This window comes from Vidua macroura, chromosome 5 (genome assembly GCF_024509145.1).
Source record: "Vidua macroura isolate BioBank_ID:100142 chromosome 5, ASM2450914v1, whole genome shotgun sequence".
NCBI lineage: Eukaryota > Metazoa > Chordata > Aves > Passeriformes > Viduidae > Vidua > Vidua macroura.
This window is the reverse complement of record NC_071575.1, coordinates 70882532-70894663: the sequence shown is the minus strand read 5'-3', so window position 1 is coordinate 70894663 and position 12132 is coordinate 70882532. Positions and strand designations below refer to the sequence as shown.

At 45.7% G+C, this 12132-nt stretch overlaps 1 protein-coding gene across 1 annotated transcript in view; it reads left to right on the top strand.

Moving 5' to 3' along the window:
* Positions 1–12132, top strand: part of PLXNA4 (plexin A4) — a 414284-nt gene that overhangs the window by 256510 nt on the left and 145642 nt on the right. The window contains exon 4 of the mRNA XM_053977321.1: positions 8807–8907. Within this exon, the coding sequence (XP_053833296.1) occupies positions 8807–8907 (101 nt within the window). The remainder of the gene's footprint in view (positions 1–8806; positions 8908–12132) is intronic.

Sequence of the window (12132 nt, the reverse complement as noted above, 5' to 3'; positions counted from 1 at the left end):
AATACAGAAGAAAGAATGAATGAAAATAGCCAAAGGCTGGGCAGCTGCTGGGGACATAAATGTGTTTACCCTGGTCTTATGCTTTCCTTTTGGGCCATGGATGAAGGAACTGGGATACATGGAGTGCTGGTCCCAGCCAGTAGAGCAGTTCCTGTGTGGAATTATGGGGGATTCAAAATGTGATTGTGTACTGAAAAAGAGGCATTTATCAAACTGCCCCAATTCCTGTAGACTGATAGTGCTGGCAGGGGTTGCATCCTGCACAAGGGAGTTTGATCAACACAGTCCTTCAGGAACTGCCTGGGTCAGGAGTGGTGGAGCCAGAAACCCTGGAGAGGGCCAGGGGACAGAGAGGAGGCAAAGTTCCTCCAGGCAGGAGAATGAGGATTAGGATGGAACTTCATAGCCCAGAGAGATATTCAATGTGTAAAGATGGAATTTGTAGTGGTGACAGGATTGAATTGATGGGAATGGACACAGTGAGATACCTGAGAGGGCTGCTGAGGAGAATTAATCTATGGGAAGATGCTCACTGATAACTGAGGATAAGGATCCCTTCCCCTGATGGGGTGTTGGAACCAGATGATCTTTAAGGTCCCAAGGCTTTCTCTGATTCTGTGATGGGAACATCTGGAAAGAACAACATGACCTGGAAAGAACCATCAGCAGCAGAAACAACTCCTAACTTCTCCCTGTATGTTTTAACTGTTCAAGCCTCCACCAAGAGCCTTCAAGGGATGCTGGGCTTTGACAAACCCATTGCAGTGGCATGAATTCTTTCACAGGTCCCAATTAAATCTATTTATAGCCTTTTTGGAGCCTGGGTAACAACCTCTCCCTTGCTCAGCAGCCACGCTCCAATGGCCACACAGGCACCAGCTCTCATTAAGCTGGGCTGGCCCTGCATTAATTGTGACATGAAGCTCTTTTTTTTTGAAGGCTTTGGAACACAAATGTTTAGCCAAACCTCATTTGTTTCACAGTTTGCAGAGTGAAACACTTGACCAGGGGATCAAGATTTGGTGTAAACAAGGCTGGGGGGGATGTGAAGGTACCTGGATGCAGCAGGGAGAAACAAGGATGGAATGCTGCAGGCAGAGGAAATCGGCCAGAGCTGATGGCTTGTAGGGTGGGGAAGAAGGTGGTTGGTTTCATCAGGTTTGGGTAAAATCACCTTTCTCTCCTTCCACACCTCTGAGCTGGTGGACTTTGATTTTTACAAGGAAATTTAAAGATCTCCCTGCCAATGGGATGCAATCCCAGCTGGGGAAGGGTTTGGCAACCATGGTAAGGGAAAAATGGGTGAATTCAATGGAAATCTGAACTGAAACCTTTGAGTGTGTGAAACACTTTTCAATCTCCAGGATGCCAACCAAGCTCCCAGCAGGATGCTGTGTCCCCTGCTCCTCCTGGAGTGATGTTTTTGGGAGGGAATCACTACAGAGAGGAGGAATTCTTTGAAGAGGGGACAGCACGGGGCAGAGGCTGAGCAGGGAAAACTGGGAACTTGCCAAACCTTTATGAAAAGGACTGAGATAATCTTTGTTATCTGTCTGTTCCCTTGTAAATACAGCCAGAAGAGCGAGCAGGGATGAGGTTGGTGTGAGGGCTGGGACAGAGCAAATGGGGAAAGGCTCTTGTTCAAACACAGCCCCTGTCACCACACAGGGGCTTCCGAGTTCTGCAGTGGTTCACAAGCTATGGAACACAGGGGATTTCCTACAGCACTCTCCAGGACATTAAAGAAAATATATTTTGTGTTGCCACTGGTTATTCTGGTGCTGCGACTAGGAAGAGGGGAGGCCTGAACATATTTGAGGTGACAAAATTTGAGGAAGAGCAGAAAATGAAGTGTGGCACTGGTGTGGGAGTCACCTCGCCCAGTGACTGTGGTGTACATTGTAAATGTCTCCACCTGACCTGGCTGTCCAGACTGCTTTATATTCAGTGAACAGACACAGGCACATCCAGGGTGTGATTTATCTCATCCCTGCTTGACATCTGAAACAGAGAGCAGACACATCCCACCCTGCAAAAGGTCTCTCCTTCAACAGAGCACGAGTTTCTAGCTTAGAATTGGACTCTGATGTTGCAGACAGAGTTTAGTGAGAAGGCAAAGCCCTTGCTTTTCACACCTGCCATGACAGAGCTGTTCCCTACAAGCTGCAAGACTGACAGACTTGATAGATGAGAAATGAAGCCCAGCATGGTTTACACAGAAAACCCTTGATTTGAGGGTTTTTCTGAGCCAGCTGCAGGGCAGGGTCCTGCCAAGGGGTGCATGAAGAGAAGAACTGCACTGCAAGGTGTGCAAAGCAAATTTCATTGCTGTAAGAGCAGCAATCTCAGTCTGAGAGCTTCTAATGGGAGCTGCCAACACTCAGCCTCAAATCAAAGTTTCCTGGAGCTGTTGCCACAGAGGCTGTGGGCATCAAATCATTCTATTCATCTTCTTAGTGTACCTCTGTTGGTGTGAGTGTTGTGTGGTTGTGAAATGGGGATTTGCTCTGGCAGTGCCAGAGTGGAGAAATCCCTCACCAAAGGTGCCCAGAGCAGAGACAGGAGAGGAGGAGGAACAGCAAACACACAACTGGAGGTAGGGGGCCCTTGGTGAACAAGGATATTTGATCAGGTAATTTATCCTGCCACGGAGCAGGACACTGACCCCCACTTTAATTATTGTGTCATTTGTCCTTGACAGCTACTGCTGCTTCCAATTAACGCCCTTAATTAAAGCCCCCAGTTTTCCAAGGATGTAAGCATGGATTTTCTGGGAAGAGGGCGACGATGAAGAGGCAGAGCTTGGGGGTGTCTGATGAGAAATGACATTCCCTGTCCCTGTGGGACTGGTAAGTTGTGTGCTCATCCTGCAGAAGTGGCAGGACAAGTGGGATCCAACCCAGCTCCTCTCCCACCAGTCTGACATCTCCCTGTGTGTGAGTCCTGTTTCTCACCAGGGTAAATAGGTAATGTGCCTCAGCTCCCTGGGCTTTGCTTTTCCCTGTCCCTGCTTTTTTACTGGGTCTGTAGGTCGGGTAATAAGGCACAGGATATCAAACATGACCGAGGAAATCCAAGTCCCTTTGTCCATCATTCAGGCCAGAATAAAGTCAGCATCTTGGGATGCTGTGCAGGTGACTGAACACCCTCACTGGTTGTTATAAAGGTGCAGAAGTGCTTCAACCTGTGCTTCCTTCAGGTGGTTTTTTTTGCCTTCCTCTATTTAATAAACTGTATTATCATGGACACTCTATTCAGGGCTTTGAAATCAAATAAGCTCCACTCTTAATCTTCCTGCAGTTTTTTGGGGCTGGCTGAGCCTTGAAAGATAGCAGCATTCACAGAACCCACATGGCTTGACAGAGCCACTGTTCAGTGTTTTGGAAATGTATCTTTTGACTGTTGGGAAGGAAATTGGCTACTTAAGATGCCTTTTTGTACATTTAAATTAACTTAGTCCATCAGAGTGAATAAATCCTGCCGCTGTATTAACATCCAATTATAACAACAGAGATTGAGCAATGATTTAGGTTTTGACCGGAATGTTGGCAGTTTAAGGGGGAAAAAGAATTAATGTATATTGAAATAAAAAAGTCAAAAATGGGAGCCAGAAAATTGTGACTGAGCACACAGCAGGAGCTTTTGTGAATGTATAATGGCAGAAGCAGGAGCCAAATTTCTAACAGGATTAGCTGTTCCTGTCTATCAGATCCAAAAAACTCAATCATTTTGTTTTAAATGACTTTTTGTAACTCATTCATACTAGAAATAGGGAGGGGAAGGGAGGCTGGGAGCTGGGGAATCTGAAGTTTGGGATTTAGGTAGGATCAGAGGTGAGGTGTTGTGTGAACCATGCTGAAGGAGCACTTTGCAGATTTTGCCAGATTTCTAAGATGTCCTTGTGAGCCATGTATGATTTCTTTGGGGACCAGTGAATGAATGTGTTGATGAGGTGAAATACCTCTTCAAATCCTGCTGCAGCCACGGCAGCTGGGCCTGCTCATTGTTCCCTTTCTGTCCCTGAGAAGGATGCAAGATTCACCTTCCCCTTTTCCAACCCTGGCTCTGAGATTGCATCTCACTGGGACAGAGATCATCTGTCCCTCTGCTCTGCTCTGGGCAGATCTTTGGAAGCACAGCAGCTCCTGGATGTCCACCAGGTGTGTGGACAGGCATCTGAAGGGACCTTACCTTCATATCTTCAATATTCCAATGAACCCAGGGCCTAAATATGTTGTGCTTAATAACCTGCTGCTCCCTGAGCAGGTGTTACCTGAACTTCCTCCTCAAACTTGCTCAGATGCCATAAACCCACACCTTCAGAGACTTTGAGACAGCTCTTCCTTCTGCTGCTGAGACCTCACTTCCAGCTTCAGCTCCCCTTGATAAAATGGGGAGATGTGGGGATGCAGTCAGGGAATACCCTGAGCTGGAAGGGACCTGTGAGGATCATCCACTCCAGCTCCTGGCCCTGCACAGACACCCCAACAATCCCACCCTGTGCATCCCTGAGAGCATTGTCCAAATGCTCCTGGAGCTCTGGGAGCCTTGGGAATGTGCCCATTGCCTGGGCAGTGCCCCACCACCCTCTGGGGCAGAACCTTTTCCTGATATCATATATTTTCCTAATAATTGGGATATAAGCCCTGAGAACAACAGCAGTCTGTTCTTACATCCATATATTGCTCTGGCACAGTGAGAGTAAAATACCAGTGAAGCTGTGACCACTGCAGGAATATAAATTACTCCAAACTGGCTCCTAATGCCCCAAAATGAAGGACATTTTCCTTTTCTAACCCTGCTGAATCCCTGGTTATGTCTGGGCAGCACTCTCAGGCATGTGGTGGATTCTTGGAGTTGTCCTGTGCAGAGCTAAGGATTGAACTTCAATGATCCTTGAGGGTCCCTTCCATCCCAGGATATTCCAGGATTCTGTGATATTTGCTGCAAACTGTTGAATCCAGGTTTCACTCCCACGAAGAACCAGGGGTAGGGACCCTCACCAAGGTTGGGAAATAACCTGGAAGAGTTTGTCAGGCTTTCCAAAGATGGAGAAGGGGTGGAGGGAGTAAGCACAGCCTGGTTTGCCATGGAGATTTCCACCTCCAGCACTGCCTGCTCCCTTCATCCAAGTGAATAACAGCAAGGCTCTGTAACTGGGAGGCTGCATGGACTTCCCTTTTGCTGACATTTTAGTGGCTGTTCCCTGGAGGGACACAGTCAGCTCTCAAACCCTTCAATGTGGAAAGCTGAGCTGAATTAATTACAGCTTATGCTCCAAAAGGGAAAATAAGACCTCTGATGTGCCTTATTTGCTTGATGTTCTTCCTCTTTTCAGCAGACAACCCTTAGGTGGCTTTTCTTTCTGTTGCAGCTCCTTTGTTTTTTGTGTTTTCTTTCTGCATTAATTGGAAGGTCTGACACTTCCAGCCCAAGACATTTACCAGCGTGGTACAGTTTTAATTAATCTCACAATAAAGCTGCTAGAGGTGAACTAGTAAAAGGACTTTCAGGGCAGGAATAATGCACACAGAGACACGGGGACACACTCTGGTGGGATTGACAGGATTTGGGATGTGGAGAGGTCGTGACACATCCCTGTGGGCTCTGGGACAGCAGCACGAGCCAGGTGTGTGCTCCTTAAAATCAACACATATCCCACAAAATATCCCCAAACACAATGAAAAGAAAACATTTCTGCAAAGATGAAGTCTGGGTTCCCAGAAGGTTCCTCCTGCCACTGGAATGAGCTTGGCTATCCTTTGATGGCTAATTAACTAATAAAACATACAGAGACCACCTTTTATCTACTCTTTTTATACCAATTTACCAAGAAATGGCAAATTTCAGTCCTCTAGGACTTTTCTTGTACCTATATCCGAGCCTCAAGTGGATTTTGACTCTGAACATTCAAGCCAGGATCAACAGGTGTTGGAAAAGTTCATTTTCTGATCTAAACTTCTTAACCAAGGCTCACTTCTGCCAGACAGGTGTAAACTGGCTCAGAAATGAGGTTGGATGGAACAATCTAGAGCTAATGAGGATAAATCAAGCAGCACCATATGTCAAACTGAGGGTGGTTTGGGTGGGAACTGCAGAGCCAAACCCAACTGTGCTCACAAAATTCTAATTACCAGGTGGGAATTGCATCTGGATTGAGGAATGGCAGATTTAGAGTCTTTCAAAACTAAATTATTTGCTCCTTCTTCAAGTCCTCTGGTGGCCACAGTGGCCAAGCTTGATGTGATCGAGATAAAATAACTCACAATATATTTTTCTAAGGTGGAAATAAGAGGTGGGAATGGCTGACATGATAAATTATAATGTGAGCCTTATAAATTATAATTTGTAAGTTACAAATTATAATGTGACATATATTATATATTATAAATTATAATGTGATACCTTTGGTATCTTCTCGTTATAATTTTTGGGGTTTTTTTTTTGAATTTGGATTCTACACCGACTGTTGAGTTCAACAAGTTTAATTGGGTGAAACCCTGAGGCATAAAATTTATTCTTTATGAGTAGGTGATACGTTCTTGATCAGAAGCTTAAGGAAGGTGGAACAACCTCATTCATGGCCAAACAATCTTAATTTTTAAACTTCTTGAAAGAATCATAGAATCTTGGAAAAGACCTTTAAAATCATCAAATCCAACCATTAATTCACCACTGCCAGGGCCACCATAATTAGAGGGGTCTGAATGACTCCCTCCCTGTCTTGTTCTTGTAACTTTTATTGCTCTGTGGTCTGTTCTGATTATGTTTTTATGCTCACGGCAATAGATCCAGTTGAGAAAAGCGAGTTTGTGTTGGTTTTTGTTTGAGTTTTCCCCCCCATCATCCTCACTTTTTCATTAAAGGCTTTCATTAGCTGCAGTTGGCTCCTCTGGGTGACTTGGCACAGGCACTGGTGCAATGGTAAATAAACCCCATCGTGTTTCTACCTGAAGTTTTCTAAAGCTTCTGCCACTTGCCAAAGGCAAACCTGCACATTTTCAGCTTTTGCTTATAGACTATCAACTGGGATTTGTGGGTAGGGGTGAGAAAAACAATTTCTGATACAACCAGAAAAGGTCTTCGTACGGAGCTGGAATTTTGCCTGATATATATTTATATTAAAATTAAAAAAAAAAAAAAAAAAAAAAAAAAAAAAGCCAGTTTTTGGTTCATTTACAGACGCAATCAAGATGGATCTTAGTCTATCACTCCACAGCGCAAACTCTCCTGAATGCAGTGCCAAGTAAAAAATTGTCTCTGGGATCCAGGTGCATTCCCTCGTCATTTGTCAGGAGTAACTGTTCTGCAGTTTAGAGCTGGCAGTTCTCAGTGGCGTTTCATCAGGATAATACCACACTCTATCATCTGAGGGAATAAACTCTCCCTGCTGACAGGAACTGGGGTGAAGACACCAGCAATTGACTGGATATTACAGAGGCTCTCTGAAGCTTATTCAATGGAAAAGGGACTATCAGGTCATTGGGCCCAAATTGTGTGTTTGGCTTCAAAAGCTGTGAGGGGCTTACAAAACGTAAGAGGACTCAAAATCTGTGAGACAGGAGGTCAGGCTGGGCAGTCCCTTCAACCTTTGAAACCTCTCGCTGAAATACCTTAATTAAAAAGGAAAAATAAAAGAAAAATAGATGATAAAATGCGGTGTTTTGGCAGTACCTGGGTGTTTCAGGTCCTACTCTAATGCCTTCTGAGCTGCAAAAGCAGGGCTACAGCAAGAAAGTATCCAGCCTGGTAGCCTTTGCCCCTTTCCTGCTGGGAGCACCCTCTCCAGGGATGGGACAAGAGATGGTTGGAAAGATGCATGGGCAATGGAGAGTGGAGCTAATGCTTTCCTTGGACCAGCAGTAGTGGTGGCACTGGGGACTGGTGGTGGCAGGAGGTCGTGGGAGGGAGACAAAGACATCACAAGACCTCAGTTCTCACAGGAAGCCAGAAAGCAACAGAGTCCAAAACCAGAGAGATCAATGAGATCCAGGGAGTTTACCTTGCTGCAGAAGATCTCCTGTTGCCCAATTTCAATGAATGAACTTAATTTCAAGCTACCACATCCCCACAGCCTGCCTGATATGCTGATTGCTGGGAAATCCTGCAAGTGATGAAGGGCTACAGCGAGAGGGAAAAGCCACAGGGGACATTGACCAGGATGTGGACAGGGACTGCACCAGGCTTGTTAGCGTTCAGGAACACACATAATCAAGGAATATGATTACATGCAGGTGCTTTTATTGAAGAGCTCTGGGAATCAGGGGTACCACAGACCCAAATCTGACTCCGACATGGCTTTCGAGCTGAACATATTTTATATTCTATCATTATATAACTTACGTATTAATTATTAAACTTATATTGTTCTATTGTATGCATTGATCTTATTCAAGCATGATCTTTCTCAAGCCCCCTGACCACAGTTTCTCATGATTATTCTTATGATTAAACAGTAATTATATTTAATTACTAAACAATCATCATATCTAACAATTATATCATTTATCATATACTGGTTACACAGGTGCAGTTCTAGCAAGTACAAGGCCTGTACTTTCCCAGGGTATTTTCCCAGGGCCCACTAAGCCTAACTTTCCTTCTAACTCCCCAGATCCCCGTGATTTTAAAACCCTTTTACTATCAGGCTGAGCTCTGGATCAAACCATCCCCATCCCCCTGCCTGCCCAGCGCTGCACGGGAGTCCCTGCGGGCGGACGGGCACCAGGGGAAGGGGACAGGGAGGGTGGCACCTCCATCAAGCCGTTCTGAGAAGCCTGACAGGTTGTCCCCTTTCCTCCTGCAGCTCACCAGGGTGCCCGTGGAGTCGTGCAGCCAGCACGAGACGTGCAGCGAGTGCCTGGGCTCGGGAGACCCGCACTGCGGATGGTGCGTCCTCCACAACACGTGAGTACCTGCTGGGCTCTGCCACCGTGCCAGCCCTGCCCGTCCCCACCACCTGCCCTCGCGCTAACACAGCTGATGCCTGGAGAGGCTGCCTGGAACAGAGCCTGTTCAGGCAAGTAGTAGTTCTCTTCATTAAGCAAGGATTTAAGTGGTTTTTACCTTTAATGCATGGAGGTAATACGTGTACCTTAAATCATGTTACGTAGGAATGTGTCCCTTGTTGATGGAGTAAAAAAAAGTTACTTTTTTGTTTACTTAAAAAGGAGAAAAGCTTAGGAGTTTCTCTCTTTAATTTGGTTAAAAGACACCTTATAGGACTTTGGGGACTTCACCTCAAACTTAAGGATAGCTAACTGGACAGAAGCCAAAAAGTGCCACCTCAGCAATTCACTAGAAAAGAAGAGAACAAAAGAAGTAAATCGCTTTTGTGAAGTGTTTTAGCAGGAGTAAGGACTTTTTCATGAAAAAACCCGACTTACTTGGTAGCAAAGCCATATCCACCAAAATGAAGTGAGCAGTGACATTGTTAAAACCTAAGAAAACAGTGATGGTTGGATGATAATCCAACCCTTTAAGATTATAATCTTAACTATTTGGATGATAATTTTAACCCTTGATTCTAAAGCAAACTCAGTAATGGAAGCGTTCTGAAACTAACAGGTTCAGGGTGTTCAATATAACAGTTTTCTTAGGACCAAAATGTGCTTGCTTACCTCACTGCATCGTCTATTAGCATTGTGAGAAAAAAGTACACTTCCTTTTTCTTATGCTTTGCACTTAGCAGCACACTACACATGGTTTATTTTCAACAAGCTAAATAATCAGTCAAAACGATCCAGATTATTTATCTACTTTCGTGCATAGGGATTTCCTGTTAAAAGAATAAAGTAGAGATTTATTAAAGGTCTTCACAGGATACACCTTGGGCAGTGCAAGAGCCTGGCTGTAGCTACACCCAAGAGGGACAGCATGTCACGAGTGTTCACACTTTTATAAGTTTTGGTCCATTTCCATATTGGGATTCATTGTCCAATTCTTGCTCCAGGTTATGCAGTCCCATCCTCCCACACGGCTCTCCTCAATTCCCTGCTGTTTGCACTTTTTGGGCCCAAATCTGCCCAAAAACCAAGCTGGTTCTAGGGCTGGAAAAGGATTGTTTTGTCCGACTGAGCTGTGAGGAGAACTTGCCAACACTTTATATGAAGTTTGGAGATTCACACGAATACAGTACAGAATCTGGAAAATATGAAAGATAAAACTTAAGGCATCAAGGTAGAGGGGCAAAATGCTGTCTGAGTCCCTGGTTGAGCCAGGTACATCTAAAAAAGTGTCTGGTATTTGCTGGGGAGAGACTTTGCTTAACTGTGAAAGGTTTTATTTGTAAGATGAGGGAAAAGAAGGGTGGTAGAGGCTGGACAGAGCTTCTCCATCAGTTTGCTGACTGCACCAGCAAAGCAGCCTGATGTGTTCTGAATTCAACACTCCAGCAGCTCTTCTCTGGGTCACATTTTCCTGGTGGTTTCCATTCCATTCAAGGGAATTTGACACTGACCATTAGCCCTTTTCTCAGCACCTCCAGCTTTCCACTGCTGACCTGAACCTTTCCTCTTCTGGACTTGTCATGATCTCCATTGCCCTTAGAGAGGAATCAGACCCCAGTAAATAAATGGGATCCACTCCAAGGCAGCTCTCGTTGGGACCTTATGGTTTAACAGGCCAAGCAGGGGCCTAATTCCACTCTCCCATTATTTTGTGGCACTGGTTTATCCACTGCCTCACAAGGATCCAGGTGTCCTCAATATTGGGATGTCAGTTCATTCTTGTTTTTCCTTAAGCTTTTTAGTGATGCTGTTGATCTTGAAGTTGCCTCTCTGCAGCCTTTCCCTGAGTGATCTCCTCCTGCAGGGAGCCCTCTGCCAAAGCCGTGGAGGTGTCAGCTTGGCTGAGCTCCTGGCTCTGAGTGGCAGGGAGGTCTCATTTGCCAAGCCCCTCTCAGCAGAGACAGTGGCCTGGGAAGTGCATGGGATCTGTCCAGCCCAGGGTTCCAGCTGAGAGTGGCTCTGCAGGGTGTTGTCACTCCAAGCCTCACCGTGTCCTTGGCAGCCTTGGAGGGTTTTTCTGATGGGCCCTGCTCCTGTTGGTCTTCACCTGAGTTCTTCCTGTTGAGTTGCAAACTCTCCAGGTGGAGACAGGGATCCAGTTGAAGTGATAGACTTTGCTACCTCTCCTTGCTGGAACAGAAGGGAACAAACCTGGACCATATTCCAGCCTTCTGTCAATGCTCTGAATGCTCTGCTTCTGTCAGCTTGTGTGACCCTCATCCAAAACCACGGCAGTCTGCCTAATTTCAAATCAGATCTGGGGGATCCGTCCCAAAACATGTCCAAAAATGGGGCTCATGCTCTGGAATTGTTCAAGGGAACCTTGGCAAATCAGTCCTGAATTGTGGCGTGGTGGGTAAGAGCCCAGAAAAATTTCATCCTGCCGACCTGAGGATATTTCCATTTGACACAGAGCTTTATAGTGTGTTTCCATCCCATCTCCTCCTGCATCCATCCTCCAGGACACCGTGTGCTTGCTGTCAGGGAAGGGACAGCACAGATATGTGCAAGCAGCATAGAAAGGCATGGATTTGTTCGTTGATTGTACCACAGCAATGCTGGACATTTCACCTCCTTGCATCCAGGGTCAGTGGCACCAAACAATCAAAACATGCAGCAATAATTCCCCAAAAGGAGAGGGAAGACAACTGCAGAGTGTGCTGCAGCTCGTCCTGAGGAGTACTGGAAATGAAATGGAGGGTGATGGGTGGGGCTGGCAGATTCAATTTGGTTAAAAAAAAACATCTCTGTGCAGGCTCAGTCCTTGAGGGAGAAGTGTGGCTGGAGTCTGGGCCTGGCTGATGGCAGTGTGCCCTCCTCCCTCGGGTCACTTAACCTCTGATTCCTTATCTGGAAAAGAGAAACACCTCTTATTTATGTACCTCGCAGCAGGGTCACTGAGACTGACTCCCTGTGGGGTTTTTTTTTGAAGCACTTTGAAGGCAAATGTTATCAAATTCCACTTCAAGTCTGTTGCTTCCCTCTAGTTTTCCTCGCAGTTAAGAAATCTGATTTTCAGTCCTAGTTTGGGAGGGGTTTTCAGTGCAGCCTCAGGTGCTCCTTTCTGAGTCTCAGTTTCCTCATCCTTTTGGGCAGCCCTGAGAGCAAAGGAGCCAATTACATC